We start from the raw sequence: 23,800 nt of genomic DNA, 5'->3' as shown, positions 1-23,800 counted from the left end.
GATTTATATCAGCAACTCATTTGGAGAGTAATGTAATGACTTAGATAACGCTGTTGGGTCAGTTTCCCAGACAGGGTTTAGATTAATTCAGGACTAGGCTTTAGTTATATTAAGACATTTAAGTAACTTTTACAAGCATACCTTACACAAAAATACTGGTGTACATCTTGAGATCAAACATTGGCACCGATAAGTTTAGATGATTGGTAACATTTTACAATAACGTTTAATTTGTTAATATAATTAATACATCAGCTAACTTCAGTAGGTCAGATTAAAAAGAAAAACTCATAAATAAACTCAGATTTATTCAAATTAATTTACATCATTGATCTCTAGTGCAGGATTTTACATTTACATTTACATTATACTGTGTTAGAAATGTCAATAATATTTTATATTTATTTTCAGGGTCCCTAACATTGGATAATTTTAATGTAACCTGTAATGAACAGAATATTTGTGCTGTGATGGGGACACGGGTGACAGTGAGGTGCGATTACTCAAACATCAACATCACAACTGGGTTCTGGTTCAGTCAGAAACAGAGAACAAACTGGAGAAACAAAGATGAACCTGAAGATTTGACTTTAGATTCAGATTACTCAGGACGAGTGAAACAAGAGATCACTGAAGATTACTCACAACTCATAATATATAATCTGATAGAGAGAGACAGTGGAGAATATCAGCTCATGATCATTATGAAGGATGGAGTTAAACATCTCAGCTCAGTCACAGTCAATCTAACAGTCACAGGTACATTTACATTCTCATCAGTCCAGTTAAACTCTTTTCATTTCTCATCTAATGTAAGATTTTGATTATTTAGGTTTACAGGTGAAGATGACTCCTGAATCTACAGGACAGCGAGTAAAACTGAGCTGTGATTCCTCCTGCCCTTTAAAATATAATTACCGCTGGTACAAGAATGGAGAAGATTTAACATTTGACAAAAGCATATTTGTGTCATCCAGTGAAAACACTGACAGTTATTTCTGCTCTCAGTCTGATTCAGATCCCTCTTCATCTGTGTGTGAGTCTGACATTTACACAATATTTAAATTAAAGGATAATTCCGGTATTTAACACTTTGAGTCTCATTTCTGGTTTGTTTTGGATGGGCTACAGTGATGGACGCAGAGGTTTTGACGGTGGGTCGAGTCTTGACTTTTCGACTCGTTTTGGAGCGTCTCTTGACTGCTTCAGAATGGAGGTCAATGGCCATGCACAAACATGTCATTAAAACAACACTTAACGTTCATTTTCAAAACTGTACTACTCACCGAGTGGTTCGTGGTGTTCGTTGATGATTAAAAACAAATATATTGGCGCAATGTATGATTTCAATCCGTGTTATTTGCTATAGTGGAACTATTTTTTCAGATACCTCACAACCGCGTATATACTTCCGCTCTATATTTGAGTCTGAAGCATGAATGAATGTAGTCCAACAAACTGTAATAAAACGGTAGCATACTTTCAAAATCAAGTTTATTTAAAACACTTACACATCCAATATGTTTTTTCATCAGCAAAACAATAAAGAAGATATTTTGCAGAAACCCCGGTGCTCCGTCATGCAAGTCAACAGATCCGCACACTTTAAGAGCTAAAGCATATATATCCAATACAACAGTAATCCCCCATAACTCCGTGTGACATATTGACATCTTGTGAAGCAAATCAATCAGTTTTTGCAAGAAACTGAACGTTATTTACAACACTATTAGCGTGAATGCCAAAGCAGGAAGCGTGCTTTCCGTTTGAGGTGATCTCTTCCACTAGTGCTGCTGTTGGCTATGGATGTTGGTCTCTCTGCGCCACCTATAGAGCGGGAGCGTGAAGCGCACTTCCTGCTTGGCAAAAGCTCTGCATTAACGCTGTAAAATATTTATATATATATATTTGAATCTCAAAACTGAAAATCGAATATCAACCCACGGAACGAATATTCGAATATTCTGGTCCAGCCCTACAAATATGGGAAAAATTTCTTCTGAGAGAAACTGAGCGAAAAAACTACAACCACATGTAAAAACAAACAGACCCTTTTCTGTTTCCCGGCGGCGGAGTGATATATCAGCGAGCAAACAGTCTTCCAAGAGAAGTCAATGGAATTTTACAAAATGCCAAATAAAACACGACAGAAACTGTATTTCGCTACACAACTTGTTTTTAATCATCAACGAACACCACGAACCACTCGGTGAGTAGCACAGTTTTGAAAATGAACGTTAAGTGTTGTTTTAATGACATGTTTGTGCATGGCCATTGACTTCCATTCTAAAGCAGTCAAGAGACGCTTCTAAACGAGTCAAAAACTCAAGACACGACCCATTGTCAAAATCTCTGTGTCCATCAGTGTAGTTCATCCAAAACAAACCAGAAATGAGACTCAAAGTGTTAAATACCGGAATTATCCTTTAAAATGGAAGGGCAAACGTTGCAGTTATCTTGTTGATTCATATACAGTATGAGTGTGTTTGTAATTGATTGTGAATGTTACAGCAGTATTTTGTGACTCTTTCAGGTCTTTCTAACAGTAGCTGTTGGGGTGTGACTTACACCTCTAGAAGAGTTTGTGCTTTAGTGGGATCAACAGTAGATATTAACTCTTCATACTCACATCCCACTGGATATACAGTAGAGAACACATACTGGGATTACAGTCTTTATGAGGAATTCAGAGATCTGCGTGAGGTTCATCAATTTGCTGGTCGTGTGGAGTTTGTGGGAAACACACTGAGAATCAAAGACGTCAACAGGAATGACACTGGAGATTATCAGTTCAGGATCATCACTAACACATCAGATAAAGTTTCTGGTTTACATGGAGTCACTCTTCGTGTTACAGGTCACTGCTCATAATAAACTCTCTGTAAAGTTGCTTTCACTGATCAGATTTCTGAATATATTTATGCTACAGATTTAGGGTCTTTACAATTTTTTATCTTTTTATCTTAAACGATGAGTAGATTACATTTTAAATATTAAATGCTAATGCTATCAATCATTTGAGTTTATCATCTGAAATTTCATCTCGTCTGAACACTGTATGATGTTTATGTTGTGAATTTTACACTTGTTTTTAAGGTTGTCCATGTTGAAAATAATATGATGTGTTTTGATTACTGCATATATGATGGTCAACATGTAAATATGTTGGTCAAGCAGCCAGGCCAGCATAAAACCAGCATTTACCAGTCTAAAACTCATGCTGTTATAAACTGGTTTCATGAGTTGTCACACGGTCTCTTCCTGATTAAGTTGGTGGTTTGTGGCAAAGTTGCTCAAGACTTTATGTGGATGTTGAGGACACATCTTGAGATTTAAAACAAATACCCTAAACAAGATTTGACGTTGATCAAAAAAGTTAATCAAAGTTTCTCTTAGACAAAAACTATTGTATTGTTCAAAACCCAAAAATAACTTTTATGAAAGGTTTTAATTCACTTCAAATGTTGACTGTATATTTATTTTGCACTTGTGCATTTGACAGATGCTTTTATTCAAAGCAATTTAAGCTGTGTTGTTCACATTATATGTTTATGTGTATGTGTGTGTGACTGCATGACCTTATCATTGTTCACATCATACTGAATTGAGCTGAATCAAACATTTCAGACCTAATTTTAAAAAGAAGTGAACGTGAACTCTGTTATATGAAATTTCAGATACACGAGTGAGAAGCAGTCCAGACCCTGTGATAGATGGAGAAAAAGTGATATTAAGCTGTTCAACCGGATGCACTCTGGATAACAAACATACTTACATCTGGTATAAGAATGGACAACAGGTAACAGATGGATTGACATTATTAAACAAGCTGTACCTGGACTCAATCAACAGTGAGGAGCTACAAGAGTATTCCTGTACTGTAAGAGGTAACACAACATCTCATCATACATCTGATGAAATTATATAAGAGGGAGTTTCAGTCCGTGATGCTGATTGGTTTATTCTCAGCTATGACATCATCACTGAGCTACTTTCACTGTGCAGCACTCATAGCTGATCATTAATATTGTAGCAGTTATAGTATATATGTCAAACACTTCAGTATATCTCATAATGAAAGAAACATTTGTGTCATTATTATTTTCAATTTTTTTAAAATTTGTTTTATTAAAAGATTTTATTCATTTGTCTCTGTGACAGTCTGTAAGTCACGGGTTAAAGGTCATTGCTCTCTTCAGTTGTGATGATATTTATAATGTAGTACAGCCTCTCATACCTGCATTCAGGTGATCTATCTGATAGATTTACTGTATTGATTTTAACATCATGAATCTTTGTAATGAAGATGAAGAGTAAAGATATGTTCTGAATTTTTTGGGGTTTGTCTTTCTTCAGATTCAATGGACAGAAACAATGAAACAACTGACAGAAACAACGAAGAAATGGACAAAGCCACTGAAGCAGTAGTGTACAGTTCAGTGTTTGTCCCTCTGTTGGTGTTTCTGCCTCAGTTTCTCATTATAGGAGCTGTATGGATCTGGTAAGTAAAAATATCAAGTAAAACTCAAAACTGCATAACATACAGTAAATATTCTGATATGAATTCAGATTGTAAGAGTGTGAATTTTGACCCTACAGGTTTTTCATCAGCATGAATAAATTGAACTCATCTAAAAACAAAACTGATGACAAAGAAATAGAGGTGAGAAAATCTGTATGTTAAATAAATTAATGCTCAGATTTTATAACATGATCTCTTTCTGTGTGTTTGTCATTGTTAGATGTTGCAGGTCTGTGAGTAGATCAGCTGTCTGTCCATCAGAACTACTGGAGTGATGTCACAACTCTCTTTATGACATCATCACCTAGCAACAGTCTCTCAGCAGTGACATCAGTGATGCAGTGATGTCATATACAGTGACATATTAATGACAGCTCAGTGTAAATAATCTAATGTTCAAATAGATGAATTATTCATTGAAGTATTGAGTTTATCATTCAACAGTCTTGTGTCAGTGTCAGATCAACTGTAACATCACAATGAATAAATCCTGTAAAAACTTTGCTATAGTGCATCTTTATGTAGATGATACTGTGATCTACTTTCATCTTCACTATAAGTCAGGCTGTTATTCAACTCAATGCTGTTTTTAGTTAGGTTAGGATTTTATTACAGGGCTGTGCTTTAATCTTGTAGTTAGGAAAGCATTTGTTCAGTTTATTTTAAAATGTTTTGGACTATGGGGACATTATTTACATTCATGTTGCTTTCACTTCATTTCACAGTTTAGACACTGACTGTGTATCATAGCTTTTTATATTTTATAATTCATTGTCATTGTTGTATATTTTATAATACAGTCTTTTGGTTTCATTAAGCTTGAGGAGACTGCAGCATTGATTTATTTCTTTAAGCCGTATTCATGTATTTACTTTTTTGTCTTCTTTCATTTACAAACAGACTCTTCAGTGTATTTAGGTTTCATTCAGGACTCAGTAGAAAATCTTTTGTTTATTCTGCACTCTGGTCATGAATAAATCCTCAGAATATAACAACAGCTTGATCATTTTATTACCATTAGAAAGTTTAAAGCACGTATTAAAAGTTTAATATATACATAAAATATAAAAAGCTTATAAAGAATTTTATCTGTTATAAGAGTGTGTTATTGCAATTTTTGGGCTGGATTTTGTATAAATACATTTACATAACATTTCAGTATTTACATAGTATTAAAAGTCTAAAATAGTGAATTCTCTATTTGTATTGTTTTTAATTTCATCTTTCTGTAATAATGTGTCTTCTCTGCAAGGTCTCACTCAAAAAGAGTTGGGAGACTTAGTTAAATAAAGATGACTAACCTAATTACTTATTTCAGGCAAAATCAACATCAATAAGCAGAGGATTCACACATTACAATAAAGAAAATATTAAGATGAAGTCATTTTCTTGAAACATCACGCAAACCGTGTGCATGTCTGTGGCTGAATCCCAAACCGCCTACTTCCATACTATATAGTATGTAAAAAGAGCTTTTTTGCGTACTATATAGTATGGAAGTAGGCGGTTTGGGATTCATACTTACTGTGTAGGTACTGAATTTTATTGGGTACCTACTTAACGTGCGCTATGGCAGTATGTACGTTAGCGTTAAGTATGTACAGCATTCGCCATGTTGACGTTATAATGTGACATATGACGTAGTAGACTTGTTCGAGTTCATGCGGAACCAGAGCCGGATTAAATAAATGCCCCGGTGAAAAAATAGTATGCTAAATATATTTAATTTTGATATACTTAAGTATACTTGCAGTCACACTAATGACCAGTATACTTAAAGTGTGCTATTGATTAGTTTATTTAAAGAGTGCTATTTTGGAACAACTAATTTTGTACTTAATATATATATATTTTAGTTGTATATTAATTGTAACAAAGTACAACTTTAAGTGTATTTAGTGTACTTTTGTGTGCTAAAGTGGAACAACTTTAAGTGTATTTAGTACAATTTAAGTACATGACTGTTTTTGTGCTAAATTCATGCTTGATAAGTGAATTTAGAGTGTGTTTTATTTATGTTAGGAGTACATTACAAATGTATTATGAGTGTCTTGCAAACATACAATCAGTATATCTTAAATAGACTGTTTGCGTACATTCTATATATTTTTGGCCAATCCAAAATTCTAAAAACTGCCCTGGTGAAAAATGAATATGCCAAGTACATTACATTTTGTATACTTTTACATACCTGCAGCTAGATTAGTAATGAGTATACTTCAAGTGCGTTAATGATTAGTTAACTTAAAGAGTGCTATTTTGGGAATAGATTACTTGCTGGTAACATAACCAAAATAATTTTTTCCAAATAAATAAAAGCTGATTAAAACAGTCAAAAACAATTCATTTTAAATATATTTAAAATATAGTTTTATTCACAGCATTCAAAGTGTACAGTATTTGCCTAAAAATTGAACAATTACTCATTGAAGAATGTCAAGATGATTGAGTTTACAACGTCTTTCTCTCCCAAATTAACTTTAGTCTGGCAGGTTTTGGTTCAGCCTAAGGAAATCTGAAAAAGAGAGACAATAAGCTCAATTAAAAAGTGTTTAATAATAAAACATTACATTTATTTAAGACTTATTGTATTAAATCTATAGTTTACTGGCAGAGATTGTATAGCAGATATATTTTTACCTAAACTAGAGCTTGACTTAAATGTCATCATATATATTAAGGGGCGGTTACCCAGACAGGAATTAGACTAGTCCTAGACTAAAATAAATGTAAGAGCTGTCCAAACTGAAAACAACTTGCTCTGACATATCTTAAAATACATCAGTGCCCATTGTTTTACATCGTTATGCACATAAGTAATGTTTTTAGTAAGGCATGTTTGTTAAAACTATCCTAATTGAACTAAGGTCTAGTCCTGGATAAAGCTAATCCCTGTCCGGGAAACCACCCGTAAAAGTTTTCATTATAATGACTTGCCTATATGGGCTGCAAAATCCTCGTTACATAAAATACTTCAGCTCCTAAAGAAAGATTTTATTGTATTAAATTTAAATGTAAAACTTGTCAGAAAGAAAATGCAACAAGCAGACAATTGGGTGGTTTCCTGGAAAGGGATTAGCTTAAAACATGACTAGGCCTTAGTTTAATTGAGAAATATAACTAGTTTCAAAAAACATGCCTTAATAAAAACATTACCTGTGTGCATTTTGAGGCAAAACAAAGGGCACTGATGTATTTTAAGATATGTCAGTGCAATTTGTTTTCAGTTTGGACAGCTCTTACATTTATTTTAGTCTAGGACTAGTCTAATCCCTGTCTGGGAAACCGCCTCAATATGTATATAACGTTATCTAAACTGAAGCTTGATTTACTACTACGAATGAATTATTATATCTTAAGAGTTTAAAATGACTTACCATTAGCTGCAAAGTCCTCCCTACAAATGTCTTTGAAAAACTTTAGCTTCTGAGGAAAGAATGCAGCATCATTAATACTAAATACAGTTAGGTAAAAGCCTTACCTCTAAACAGTCAATAAATGGTTAACTTTCACGCTACATTTAAAAAACAGATTTTCTGACGCTACCTTTTTTCATTAACATATACATACACACCAATAGGGCTTGGGCGTCGTGACGTCATTACTTGTCGTGGCGGCCATGTTGGTTGCCTCCTTTACTGCTGCGCTCCATGCTGCGCTCTGTTTATAGACATACTTTCTCTCAATCGTGTGTCTTAATTTGATTAATTTGTCGTTATTTTTTCAACCATGGTAAACCGTTGCTGTATTAATAATAAAGTAACACATTAAAAGTAATTTACATTAAAAATGACAGATAAGAACAAAACTTCATTATGTTTTATTCAATATCGGAAACCAAACATTAACCTCAACCCCTCAGTAATGTGTATACATGACATATAAATGACATTTATATATACGACAGTGAAGTATAACATCTGAATATTAATTTATATAGCTTAAGTCAACATTGAACATAAGGGAAATGTCCCGGTTTACTCGCCCAAAATACGGGAACATTTCAACATTCATCTTTCTGTTGCTATCCCTCTGCTGACAGCATTAACTAAGCTAGTTGTGAAGCTATGTCATACGTGACTTTGCTTACAGATTGGCGTGAAATCGTGCTCTTACAAACAACCACGCTGTTATCTTAAATGACTCTTTTTTCATATGGATCCCAACCGTTAATAGTTCCGATTTTGTCCACATACCGGTCCCTGCTTCCCTGTTTAACGTATCCCAGTAAATTACACATACTTTTCCGGATTTTAACATCTTTTTTCTTTCTTTTAATTCTCCCAACTCTGCCGCTTCTCCTCGTTCAACTTGCTGTATGATTACATTCGCGAGGCCACCAACATGGCCGCCACGTCCCAGAATGCAACGCGGCGCCCAAGCCCTATACATATATTTAACAAAACAATCGGGTGTACTAATTCGATATAACAGGCTAACAGTGCTATCTTTCAAACCTTTAACATTAGCTATAAGCTAAGCTAAGCTACACAGCGAGTTAGACACCGCGTTACTGACAACATTTCGCATTCGAAATATGATAGTCTACTGATAAACTTCAGAATGGTCAAACGATAATCAAATATAATTAATTTTAAGATATTTTAACGTACCTTGGGACTGAATCCGTCCGCCTTGAACGACTGGTAAAAATCAAAATACGTGCGTCGTGACGTCATCACACACACGTCAGATGCATTATTCAAATCTTAGAATTCACTTTTCTCTGAAATGCATTTACGAAAACTGTTTAAGTTAATTAAAGTGATACCATGTAATTTTTCAACCTTCATAATAAATTTTCAAGACCCTTGTGATAGTACATCGACTTTAAATAGGTTGAATGACATGTCTACCATAGCCTGACGGGGTCTGTATCACTTTTACTCGTATTTTAAAACTTAGGGTTTGTGGTAGTAACCAGAGCACAAAAAAAACTACAAAATTCGACTGCTTTACGGCATACGTCACTTCCTCCACACAATTTGTTTTTAACGTGAATTTTGCTGGAGGCTACTTAAGGAGTGTAGAGAGCAGTTTCTATTATGTGACTCTGTGGCACAGTCTTTAGTGTCACGGACCTATGACACGGGCGACCCGGGTTCGATTCCCCTTTAAGGCAATTTTTTATATAAACTGTTGATTCATACATAAATGCGATGTTCTTTATAAATTACGGCGATTATATTGCATATAGTTCCCTGTATTCAGATGCTGTGTTCACGTATTTACCTTTCTTTTTACTGTGTCTATGATATTTACATTACAATCCAGGATGCTATAGCACTCAAACTTGCTCACAGTGTAAAACCAAACCCTATTCATTCACCAATCAGATCCGAGCGTTTCTCTCTTCTCTCTTCCTCATTTGCTGCGTTCCGCTGTCACTCGCGTGACGTATTACAAAGCGGCAGACCTAAACGCATCGGTTTACTTGGATTTGGAGCGATTTTCACACAAAAAAGAGGAATAACGAGCGCCATTGCGGAAAATCCTGGTGGCGAGGGAGAGAGAGAGGATGCAACAATATTTGTTTGGAAAAAGGCAAGGAAATACGTCTGGTCGTTTCTGAATTGGAAGGCTGCAGCCTCCGGAGGTCAAATATGCAGGCTGCACACGTCATCAAGCCTGGGTTATTAAGGTAAACTGAGCATTACATTCGCAAGTCATAAGCATACTGCAACAATTTACGATTAACTAAGTATAATAGTCAACTTTGTAATTGTTAATATTGTGAAATAAGACAGTCTTGATGATGTATTAGAAATACGACATCCGGAGGCTGCAACCTTCAGATTGAGAAATGGCTTCTGCCACGACGAGTTCCTCATCAGAAAGTTGTAACATGACTGCGTTTCTCCCTGTTGTCTCAAAATGTTGATCGTTTAGCATTTTAAATGTTTAGTTTTTAGTTTAGTTTTAAGGTTGGCCAGTTCCTTTCCTTTGCGACAGTGCTGCGGCGCTTGTGGGCTCTAGGGGCGCTAGAAGTGAAAAATACGTGTCTAGCACCCCCTAGTGGCCAAAAGTTTCATGGTGTCCCTTTAATGTGTACAGCTAAAAGCGGTATGCAATTGACTCAAAAACTACAAAAAAACAAACACTCATATTCCCCTTACGAAAATGAATGTTTTTTTATGGTAAAAGTTTAGTAACCATGTTTTTTTTTGGTGTATGATTATTATTAGCAAAACCATGGTTATTTTGTGGTAAAACACAGTTAATTGGTTTATCCAATGCTTGACTATAGTGAAGTTAAAGTGTACCTTATTATGTTAATAGTATATTACAAATGTATACAATATAAAATGTAACTGAACATACTGCTCTCTCGTAATTTTAAGCCCACGTTATTTCTCCATAAAATAATATACATTTGTACACCCCATATACTTTCAAAATGTACTTAAAATATACTGTTTCTAAAGAATACTAAATAATGTATTTTAGAAATATACTGTCAGTGCATTATTATAATGATAACTTTAAGCATACCGATAAAGTATACCTAAAATACATTTTAAAATAAGTTTAAATTTAGTATACTTTAAAAATTGCACAAAACTTTAACTTTAAGTATATTTTTCTAAAGTATACTTTTAGAAAATATACTAAAGTATAATTATTTTGAAGTATGTTAAAAGTTTAATTGTAAAAAATACGCGCAAATATGTTTTAAGCATACTTTAAATATGTTAAAAGAAAGTACATTCCTTTGTAAGTATATTTGTAATGTACTATTGCAAAGTTAAATATACTTGAAATACAATAAAGTATATTTGTTTTTCACCAGGGTGGACTACACTAGGCAGGCTGCATTTTTTGGGCCCCCCCATCGAGGTTATTTATGAATTGAAATCTGAAACTTACCAAAGTTACTAATAAAAGTGAATTCACATTTTACATAGCCTAGTCTTTGCTTACAAATTGGTTGTTTGTATACCAAATTAAGTCATGTGTTGTATATTAACCAGTCTATCAGACAATGTTTTGCTAAATTTATTATTTATACGTCATTACACGGCTCTATTAAATGCTATTAAATTATCCTCACCTTATCCATTGGGAGTGTCATTGTTAAGGCAGTAGTACAAGTAAATAACCAATAGGTGTCAGTAATCCGCGGGAGAGCTTCGCTGCATATTTCTCTTCAAGATTGAGAATCGCAACGAAATCCTCGTCGAGCAACAGGTCCACTGAGGTAAAGTTCCTCAAAACACTGGCTATTTATGTTTCAGTTATATGAATTATATAATAACAGTTTTTATATTATGTATAACAGTTTTATCTCGAAGTAATGGTAGTGCTAAACTCTAATGTATCCTTTCTGAGGCGGCTAGATTTTTCTTTACGCTATTCACGTTTGTGAAGTGAATTTAAAGCACAGATTGCTTGCATTTGACTTAGTTAGCCACTATCCATTGGTTTTGTTATCATGTTTGGTATCTAACGTGATTTTTGTGGGGCTTAAAGAAAAAAAATCTTGACCCCGCTAGTTCTGCCATTGCAGTCATGAATTATTATGCAAGGAACTGTTTTTTTTTTGCCTCGTTATTATACGCAAACATGCCTTATATAACGTAGGGAAATGATCGTTTGTCCTTTATTTATTTATTTTTTGCAGCAACCATGTCTGTGTCCTTAAAGGAACTCTGTCAGGTACAGAGTCGAACGATGAACTTGAAAATCAACCATTCTGATGACTGGCGTCCCCATCCGAGTCACCACCTCAGACAACAACAGTCATAAACTCACAAACACAAATACACTCAGTAATGGGCTTAATAAAGAAAGACTTAACTATGATTTTATCTGTGTTAACCTATGATATCAGTTATTGATGTATTTTAAATATTTACGTATTACTAGGCTTATCATACATGCATTGAAGTTTTAAAATGTATCTAATATAATACTGTAATTAAATTGAATGTTTTGGATACCACCATTAAAGGCGGAGTCCACAATGCTTGAAAAACATGTTGGAAAAGGAGCAGGCCCACTACCAAAACACACTTTAGCCAATCAAATCAAATCAAATGCCGGGTTGCGTATGTGTGGGGCGGGTCTATCAACAGAAGGTCCAGATTCTATTGGGGTAGGGGCGTGTTTGTTTAGCTGATTTCAAATATCAACATTGGCTTTCAAACATCATGGACTCCGCCTTTAAATTATTTTGTGCATGTAAAACACAAGCAGCAATGTTTTTATTGAATTCAATTTTGAAATACATTAAATGTTTTGCATACCACCATTAAATTATTTTGTGAATGTTTAACACAGGTAAATGTTTTATTTATTGGAGATAAAATGGCTGTTTAATTAATATAATACTTCTGTTTGTTAGGCACTAACAAGTAAAAATAGTTAGGTTTAAGTACATTTATTAAAACTCGATAGCTGTAATGCTTCTGTGCAGAAGGAAGCCCGTGAGCCACGAAGGTAAGTTTGCGAGCAGATTCATTTCCACTTATTAGACAGCAGTCCGCTCATCGTGTTTTGTATTGCATCACTTAAAGATCGTAAACCTGCATCGTCTTTAAGGCTCAATGTGACCGCAGTATTTGTTAAACACTGCTGGCAGCGGCGACGTCTGTGTCCGTACCATTTTATCAATGAGAGCATAAGTTTGTATCTCTCTGCTCCCGAGCCATAAAGCTCGTCTTTAATTGAAATAATGTTTAATAACTTAAAAAATACGGCGTTTTTTTAATTTCCTGAAAAATAATGGTTTTGGAGATACGGGGATCCCGCCCGACAGCGGCGAAATTGTAGATGGGACATTTGTAAAAAAAAAAAAATTCCCCCTCTGTCTGGGCCCCATCCCGCCAATCGGGCCCTAGGCACGTGCCTAGTTTGCCTTTGGGTTAATCCGGCTCTGTGCGGAACCACAAGAACCGACAGGAGATTGACATCACAATACCGCGAGAGCAACTCGAAATCAGACTTCTCCGTATGATTTCTGGAATCGCTCTCACGGTACTTTGATGTCATCCACATGTTAGTTCTTACAGCGGTGCATTAACTCAAACAAACCTATTAACAGACATGAAAACATATGCGTGTGTATGAGGGACAGGTGCACTAACACCTGATTGCATAAGTAACTTGATCTGTAACAGTGTTACAGAAATATTACACATTATTTTGTAGGGGACAAAATAAGTAAAACAAGCAGATTGTAATTTAATATCTATTGTCAGATGACAGCTGTGCTTGAATACAAACTAGAAAATGCAGGCAATGTGATTATATACATTTTAGTGAAGCAATCTGTATTTACTTAAAACGACAGGAAACATGAATAAAAAATGAATGAATAAAACGATCACAATAAATGTAAACGTATTGAAACGTATTGTAAGGTTTTGTTCTGTGCTTTTCTGTTTTCTGTGTATTTTTGTCATTTGAACTTGTACTTTGTTATCCTGCTCTGTTCGGACTTTTATTTTGAAATTCATCATGCCATGTCACGCTTCACACTTCCTGTCTGTTTTGTATTTAAGCACTTCCTGTATACCTGTTCACTGCTGAATATTACAATAGTAAGCCCAACCTGTTACCTCTCTGAATCTGTTTCTGTTGTCTGCTAATCTGTATCTGTATCTGCCTGTTTTTTGACCTGTGCCTGTTATCTGGATTTTGCCTGTACTGCCGCCTGCCCTGACACATTGCCTGTATTTTGGATTACGTCTGTTGGTTCTGCCCTTACTGAATTTGTTTGCTGGCCCTTTTGGGATTTTACAAATAAACACCTTTTGCACATGGATTCACACCTTCATCGCTTTCTTTAAAGCACACCATTACAGAATATTCAGCCTATACCAGAATCCAGCAAAGGATTGTATTTCCCACCAGCATTATGAACCCCGCAGTAAGATCACCACGAATCACTCGCTGAACAGATCGTGCATCGGAGCTCCGTCGAGTTCTTCATCTAAAAGCCTTTTTTTTACTATCTTATTCCTATTTATATATTAAGTTTTACCTAGGAATACTTTACCGTGAGGATTATTGAGCAGTACTACCACGTGAAACTATTTATCACTAATAAACACCCACAGTGTTAGCATATAGCCCGCTAGCTTCAACAAACGCTGCCGACTGAAGCTAGCATTTTCCGATCTAATGGCGGATTCATCTGATATATGCTTTTCTGACCTGTCCTCGCCTGAGCGGGAAGCTACGAAGGAGTTGATCGGTTTGAGCAGATCCAACGCGAGCTACAGCGCCCACTTCACCATGTCTCCGGACGTCCACAAGCGACCGAGGAATGCGACAAACGAGTACTCCACGCGATGCAGCTTTACGGACCGTAAGCGAGTGAACGGAGACGCCATTGCCCAACATGAAAGCGATCGGGAAGCTGTGGAGGAGCCGCTGCCCGGCCTTCGCAGATTCAGCATGCCCAACATCACCCTGGACCCAGACGTTCGCAGGCGACTGAGGCGTACCACAACCAAACCCCCAACGCGATGCAGCTCCGCGGAGCGCGTTCGGGTAAACAAAGACGCCATCGCCCAGCATGAAAGCGGTAAGACTCCGCTTGTTATTGTAACATGTACTACTTGCTACATGTATAGTTTAGCTTCTGCCGTTAGCATAGATGGGTTTACATGCACTAAGTGTATTGAAGTATTAAGATTAACTGAGAAGGTTGCTGAACTAGAATCGCGCATCCGAACGCTAGTTGAGGATAGCAAAACCGCTAATGTTACTGTTGTAAATACTGTATCGAGCGAAAAGACTAATGGCTCGGCTCCGACATCAGATGCTAATGTAAACATTACAAACAATGTATCGAGCGCACATAGTGTTCCGACATCAGATGCTAATGTAAACATTATAAATACTGTATCGAGCGCGCATAGTGTTTATCATAATACACATGGCTCGGTTCCGACATCAGAGTCAAGTCGGCGGTCTAACTGGGTGACTGTCAGGCGGCATAGTCATATACGGCGTCCATCTAAGACCCATAACGTTACGGTACTTTCTAACAGATTCGATCCCCTAAGGAATACACTAGCTGAAACACCTGTTAAAAGTGCCCTGGTCATTGGAGATTCTATACTCAGGAACACTAACATTGAGGCACCAAACACCCTAGTCGACTGTATACCGGGAGCCAGAACGTCTGACATTAGATCCAAACTTAAAGTGCTGGCTAATGCTAAACGGAAGTTTTCTAAGATTGTTATTCACGCCGGAACAAATGACACCAGACTCCGACAGTCGGAAATCACCAAAGATAATATTAAGGAGATGTGTGAAATTGCAAAAACAATGTCAGACAATGTAATATGCTCTGGTCCCCTCCCCGCCTACCGGGGAGATGAAACACATAGTAGATTAGTGTCTCTCAATGGCTGGATGTCAAAGTGGTGCCCTCAGCATAATGTAGGGTTTATAGACAATTGGAAGCATTTCTGGGGTAGACCATTTCTCCTAACCCGAGATGGCCTTCATCCGACATCAGAAGGAAGTGCTATACTCACCAGAAATCTGATTAATATTCTTAATTCTGATATAGTATGACTATCCAGGGCCCAGGTCAGGAAACAGACGGATCAGCTTAACTGTCCGTCTGTTAGCTGGCATGATATGTCTAGATCACATATATCCCAGAACTTCGAGTCGATCTTACCAGAATATCAACACATTTCAACTGTATCTGTTCCCCGAACAAGCAAATACAGAGCACCGCTTGCCACATCACGTACAAATTTGACCAACATAAAATTAGAAAACAATACATTACAAGATGAACCTCGAATGTTAAAATTCGGCCTTCTTAACATTAGATCGCTTACCAATAAAGAACCTATTGTTAATGAAATAATTAATGACCAAAACTTAGATGCACTCTGTTTAACAGAAACCTGGCTTAAAGCAGACGACTACATTAGTTTAAACGAATCCACCCCACAAGACTATTATTATAAACACGAACCTAGGTTAAAGGGGAGAGGGGGTGGTGTAGCTACAATATACAACAAAATTTTTAAAGTAAACCACAAATCTGAACTAAAATTTAAATCATTTGAACTAATGTTGTTAAATATGGAAATAACTGATCGTAACCACAAACAGCTCTCTTTTGCCTTAGCTACAATCTATAGACCTCCGGGCCACCATGCAGATTTCCTTAAAGAAATAGCAGATTTTCTGTCTGAGCTTGTAGTCACTGTAGATAAAGCTCTTATCGTTGGTGATTTTAATATTCATGTGGATAACCATAAAGATGCATTAGGACGTGCGTTTATGGATGTTCTAAATTCTCTCAATATTAGACAAAACGTGACAGGGCCAACGCATACTCGTAAGCACACATTAGACTTAATTCTGTCACTCGGGCTTAATATTAATGACATCAAAATATCACCTCAGAGTGATGCAGTTTCTGACCATTACCTTGTGTCATACACTGTACTTCTAGATAGGATCACTCAATCCACAACATGCTACAGATTAGCCAGAACAATAATTTCCACCACTAAAGATAGCTTTATTAGCACTCTTCCAGACCTGTCCCAAATTAAACATGCAGATAACTGTGATGATCTAGATATTGTAATAGAAAACCTAAACAATGTCTGTTCTAACACATTGGATGCCGTTGCTCCCATTCGAAAAAAGAGAATCAAAGAAAAGCCGCCAGCTCCATGGTATGATCATCACACCGCAGCTCTTAAAAAGGCAACTAGGAAAATGGAAAGAAATTATAGAAGCACAAAATTAGAAGTATGGCGTGCAGCATGGAAAGATAGTGTTAAACACTACAGACAGGCTATTAAAACCGCCAGATCTACCTATCTTAGCAAGCTTATAAATGAGAATCATAATAACCCTCGTTTCCTCTTTGGCACCGTTGCAAAACTGACTAGAAACAAAGAACAAACAGAAACCAATAGTAAACTCCAACACAATAGTAACGACTTCATGAACTTCTTTTCTAACAAAATTACGGCTATAAGGGAAAACATCGTAGCTACACAGGCAGCCACCACTCTACCCGTTAGTTCACTTAACACTAGACTACCACACGAACATCTTGATTCATTTAAACCTACTACAATAGAAGAGCTCTCTAAACTAGTAACGTCATCCAAATCATCGTCCTGTATATTAGACCCCGTTCCCACAAAACTACTTAAAGAGGTATTTCCTGTAGTGTCAACCCCGGTTCTAAATATCTTTAACTCATCGCTAGAAATAGGATACGTTCCAACATCTTTCAAACTAGCAGTTATTAAACCGCTGATTAAAAAACCACAGCTTGATCAGGGAGAGCTTAATAACTTTAGACCAATCTCAAATCTCCCTTTTCTTTCGAAAATATTAGAAAAGGTAGTGGCAAGCCAGTTACGCACATTTTTGACAAATAATAGTACATATGAAAAGTTCCAATCAGGATTCAGGCCCCACCATAGCACAGAGACAGCGTTGCTTAGAGTTACAAATGACCTCCTATTAACATCCGATCGTGGTGAAATCTCAATTCTTATATTATTAGACCTTAGTGCAGCCTTTGACACAATAGATCATACAATCTTACTCAATAGACTAGAAAACTATGTTGGTATCAGTGGTCAGGCGCTAGCATGGTTTAGGTCGTATCTAACCAATCGCTATCACTTTGTTTATGTAAACGAGGAAGAGTCATATCACTCCCTGGTTAAATACGGTGTACCGCAGGGATCGGTTTTAGGTCCTATCCTGTTCTCGTTATACATGTTACCTCTAGGAGACATTATCAGGAAACATAACATAAGTTTTCACTGCTATGCGGATGATACCCAGCTTTACATCTCCTCACATCCCAGCGAAACACACACGTTTTCTAAGCTAACAGACTGCCTTAGCGATGTTAGTGACTGGATGGCACATAACTTTCTTAAGCTGAACTCCAATAAGACAGAGATACTTATTATTGAACCGAATCGCTACAAACATAATATGTCAGATTACACGTTGCACATAGATGGCTGCACTGTGGTGCCATCTTCCACGGTAAGGAACTTAGGTGTGATGTTCGACAGCAACTTATCCTTCAATAGTCATATCGCCAACGTCTGCCGTACAGCTTTCTTCCACCTTAGAAATATCTCGAAAATACGCCATATACTGTCTACATCTGACGCAGAGAAGCTTATCCATGCTTTTATGACCTCCAGAATAGACTATTGTAACTCGCTACTCGGGGGATGCCATGCAAATCAAGTAAACAAGCTTCAGCTAGTTCAAAACGCTTCCGCAAGGGTACTTACTCGATCTAAAAAGTACGACCACATAAGCCCAATTCTGGCATCTTTACACTGGCTACCAGTTAAATATCGCATACAATTTAAAATATCACTACTCACCTACAAAGCTTTAAATGGCCTAGCACCCTCATACCTTAGAGAATTACTATCAGAATACAATCCATCACGCACACTACGGTCACAAAATTCTGGTCTCTTGATTATCCCTAGACTATCAAAAGTGTCTAAAAGTGGAAGGTCATTTTCCTACTTAGCCCCTAAGCTCTGGAATGATTTACCAACCGATGTCCGAGAATCAGACACAGTCGATAATTTTAAATCTAGACTTAAAACTTTTCTCTTCAACAAAGCATTCGCATAATTTGTCTAGTAAAAGTACTTAACTCGAAATAGTTATTTGTACCGAACAAAGCACTCGCGGTCATAAAACAGACCAACCAAATAAATAAATAAAAACCTTATCTTAACGTATAGTCGGATTGCGATTTTGGAACTTTCGTGTTCTTGTGAATAGTATGCCATACAAACCCGTTTGCCACTGATCGTGCATTAACGGCGTCAGTGGGGCATCCAGCCTTAGTCAAACGGGTTGGCACGTATGGTTGGGTTGGGCTTTTGGCGCTTTCTTTATATTGCGAATACTATGCCATACAGACCCGTTTGCCACTGAACCTGCATTAACGACGACAGTGGGGCTTCCAGCCTTAGTCAAACGGGTTGGCACGTATGGTCGGGTTGCGATTTTGGCGCTTTTTTGTGTCTTGTGAATAGTATGCCATACAGACCCGTTTGCCACTGAACCTGCATTAACGACGACAGTGGGGCCTCCAGCCTTAGTCAAACGGGTTGGCACGTATGGTCAGGTTGCGATGTTGGCGTTTTCTCATGATCTTGTAAATAGCATGCAATATAGACCCGTTTGCCACTGAACCTGCATTAACGACGACAGTGGGGTTACAGGCCTTAGTCAAACGGGTCGACAGGTTTCATTTTCTCTTTCTCTTAAAAATCAGAAGGTGACCCTTAGTTACCATATATACCGTCGCAGTGGGCCCCCAATTTGCAAAATCCTCAACTGTGGATAATATAATTATGCCGCAATAGTTAGTCTGTCTGAAACTAAGCTGATTAAACCACATCACTGTGTGACACTTGCATTACATGTGAACGGCCCCTACGCTAATATGATTTTGTTTTTCTCTCCCTGTCCTGTCCTCGACCCTGAGGACAATGGGACAAACAGACCCAGTTCCGGTAGATGTGAAAGTCGACTCACCTCTGATCTACTGGTCGTCCATCACTGTGATGCCCAGCTGATGCCTGACCAACGACCACCGGCAGAACCCGCTTAAACCCCGCTTAATCCCCGCTTAATCTCCTTATCCGTTTATATGTGTTTATATACATATATATCTCCCAAGGGTTTTTCCCTCCTAGGACTTTTTATTTTTTTTCCCCCCGGCTCAACAACCCGGGGTTTTTGTTTTTTTCTCCTAGGGGGTTTTTTACCCCGGGGAGGTAGCCTGCTTGGGCTTAATTTAGCATCTTCTCCTAGACGTTACATTAGTAATACGCTCGTTCATAATGTCGAGTCATAGCCTCAGCAAATTTGACAGCTTATGCTATTGTGTATTATGTTGTGCTATCTGTCATTTTTCTGTGCTTTTACTGCTTCTATTAATGTAAAGCTGCTTTGAAACAATTGAGTATTGTGAAAAGCGCTATATAAATAAAATTGAATTGAATTGAATTGAAAAGTCTGTTACGTCTTCGTCAGGGCAACTGCCCCATTGAGAATTATGTTCAGGATTTTTGGACTTATGCTATTTAGTCGATTATAATGATGTGGCTCTCATGGACTTATTTCGTTGTGGTTTGGATTATGATGTGTCCCGCCTGATGCCAGTGAATACTATTCATTGGAAGTTAGAAAAGTACATTGACTTAGCGTTGATATGGAGTGGGTCTTCCTTCACTGTGGGAGCCATGAATGAAGAGCTCCACACTCCCACAGCACCCATCTCACCAGCAATAACTAAAGCCATGCCTGTTTCTAAAATGGCCACCACCATGCCTGTGTCTGAAATGGCCGCCACCATGCCGGTTCCTGAAATGGCCGCCACCATGACTGATCACAAAATGGCCGCCATCCTGCCTCTTCCCAAAATGGTCGCCATCCTGCCTGTCTCTGTACCTGTCTATGAGAGAGCTACCACCATTCCAGCACCTGTGTTTCAGAGGGCCATCATCACCACCACACCTGCACTGATGAGAGCTATTGTTTACCCTGAATCTGCTGTCAAAATGTCTGTCATGCCTGAACCGACTACCACAAAGGTATGTCTTATTGACTCAGTAATTTCTGAATTTGCCATAGCCCTGTGGTGTGTTTGGTCTGCCGTTTGCTCTGGTATTTCCCATGTTCCTCAAGGCCCTGAACCCGAACCCCTGGACTCATCTGATTCACTCGACCCATCTAACTCATCTGATCCGCCCGACTCATCTGATCCGCCCGACTCATCTGATCCGCCCGACTCATCTGATCCGCCCGACTCATCTGATCCGCCCGACTCATCTGATCCGCCCGACTCATCTGATCCATCTGTCCTGCCTGATTCGTCTGTCCCGTCTGGTTCACCTGTCCCATCTGATTCACCTGGCTCAACTGGCTCACCTGTCCCGTCTGGTCCACCATCTGGAATATCATCACCCTGGTCCACGGAAGCTTTTCCAAGTTTTTTTTTGGGGGGGTAGTACCCGGACACAGGAAGGAGGCAGAGGACACCGAGGCGGAGGCCGAAGTGTACTCTGATCCTTCCTTTCCTTGTGATCTGGGTCTATTCCTACCCCATGACCAAGCTTCATGTATGCCCCTTGATCCTGCTCCATGTCTGCCCGTTGATCCTGCTCCATGTCTGCCCGTTGATCCTGCTCCATGTCTGCCCGTTGATCCTGCTCCATGTCTGCCCATTGACCCAGGTCCAAGCCTGCCCCATGACCCAGGTCCAAGCCTGCCCCATGACCCAGGTCCAAGCCTGCCCCATGACCCAGGCCCACATCTGCCCCATGACCCAGGCCCACATCTGCCCCATGACCCAGGCCCACATCTGCCTCATGATCCAGGACCATGCTGGCCCCACGACCCTGGACCATCCTGGCCTCATGACCCAGGACCTCTCATGAACTGCCCTGCCTTTGCCAAGAGGTCTGTACTGCCGCCTGCCCTGACACATTGCCTGTATTTTGGATTACGTCTATTGGTTTTGCCCTTACTGGATTTGTTTGCTGGCCCTTTTGGGATTTTACAAATAAACACCTTTTGCACATGGATTCACACCTTCATCGCTTTCTTTAAAGCACACCATTACACGTATGAATCCCAAATGAAACAAAACTTTATTAAAATATTTTTTTTTTCTAACATATTTACTGTCATCTCAACACAGCTGTGACAATTCTACAGCTTTATTTTCACGAATCAGCTGAGCACTTTGTGGTATATCCTTTGGGTCTGTGCGTGAAGTCAGGGTGCTGAGGAACAGTCCTGTGTAACGTATCAAAATCACCCGATTGGTTAGTCTCCAGTCGATTGCTTTGCTTTCCCGTGGCATCATGGGAAAGCTGGGATAGAAGTGTCCATCCGATGCACGCTTCAGAATCGGGGCGGACTCAGTAGGGCATCCAGGGATTTCTCGCCTACTGATTTTATGGATACTGAGGATTCGGACGTACTACTCTGTTCACGTGCTGTTTCCCCTACTACATTTTCAGTAAGTAGGCGGTTTCGGGCAATACTCAAGTACACGTGCCTCTGAATCTCGCGAGAAATAGTCCAAAATCCTGCTAATTCTCGCCTACCCTTTTACGTATACTGAGGTTTCGGACATACTATTCGTTTGCCTACTGCTTTTTGCCTACTATATAGTATGGCAGTATGCGGTTTCGGATTCAGCCCCAGAGTTTAGATTGACAGAAATTGTGAAAGGACGAAACTAACTTGAAATTTAATTGTAAGTTATGTCGATATTAATTCACTAAACTGCACTGTTAGACATTTCTGTACAGTTATTTACTGCATATCACTTAGTATAATACTGCAAACTATTTATACAGTAAATAACTGTAATTCAGATTGCATTATGGGATTTTTCTGTGACATCAAACATCATGGAGCGACCTATCATTCTCTGTCATCCCTCATTATTAAAAACAGTTAAGTTATCAGTGAACACTTGATCATAATGAATCCAGTACACACTTGACTCAGCATCTATTTCTTCTCATGTCTCTATCAAATGTTGAAATGTACAGTAGTATCCTAGCACTTAGGGATAATAGTTTTCTAATTTTTTAAAGGCGGGGTGCATGATTTTTGAGAAACGAGTGATCCAAGTACAAAAACACACTTGTAGCCAATCAGCATTATGGGGCGTGTCTACTAACTGACATCATTGCCTGGGTTGCGTATGTGTAGGGTGAGTCTATCAAAAGAAGGTCCAGATTTTATTGGGGTAGGGGCGTGTTGTGTAGGTGATTTTAAATGTCACTTTGTTAAATGTCACCTGAACTTGTTAAGGGAGAGATGGTTAGCTGTTTAGCATTCTTCTCCAACTAACCTCTTGGATTATTTGTCTAATTTAAATCCTTGACTTAGTAGGGCATGTGAACTGGCAAAGAAAAACTTGAAGGCAGCTCAAGAGAAGATGAAGTCATGGTGTGATAGAAAGGTAAACGTATGTTTAGCTCAGGAGACCAAGTACTTGTACTTTTACCAATATTTGGGTCTGCATTGGAGGCTAAATATGGTGGACCATATATCATTGATCGTAAATTAAAAACTTGCTTGTGTCATGTTAATCTATTGAAGCCTTGTGTTGATCGAAGTCAAACAGAGTCTACAAATGACAAGACTCTGGTAATGTTGAATGATCCATCTGCATGAATAAAGCTGTATACGGACAAATACCAGATGAGAAATTCCTGCTTAAAGGCGGAGTGCACAATGTTTGAAAAA

General features: G+C 38.2%; 1 protein-coding gene and 1 long non-coding RNA gene across 2 annotated transcripts in view; one reads left to right on the top strand and one right to left on the bottom strand.

The window, feature by feature from the left end:
- The window catches only part of LOC129454148 (sialoadhesin-like), a 104,737-nt gene that overhangs the window by 13,047 nt on the left and 67,890 nt on the right, over positions 1-23,800 (top strand). Inside the window, exon 3 of the mRNA XM_073861513.1 lies at positions 412-759. Within this exon, the coding sequence (XP_073717614.1) occupies positions 412-759 (348 nt within the window). The remainder of the gene's footprint in view (positions 1-411; positions 760-23,800) is intronic.
- Positions 6,398-9,283, bottom strand: LOC141359307 (uncharacterized). The gene is made up of 3 exons (XR_012365719.1): positions 9,136-9,283; positions 7,900-7,948; positions 6,398-7,037 (listed from the first exon to the last, which is right to left on the bottom strand). It is a non-coding gene; the product is annotated as an uncharacterized lncRNA (long non-coding RNA).

The sequence above is a fragment of the Misgurnus anguillicaudatus genome, chromosome 23 (assembly GCF_027580225.2).
Source record: "Misgurnus anguillicaudatus chromosome 23, ASM2758022v2, whole genome shotgun sequence".
NCBI lineage: Eukaryota > Metazoa > Chordata > Actinopteri > Cypriniformes > Cobitidae > Misgurnus > Misgurnus anguillicaudatus.
The sequence above is the reverse complement of the archived record's forward strand: the minus strand, read 5'-3'. Positions and strand labels throughout refer to the sequence as shown.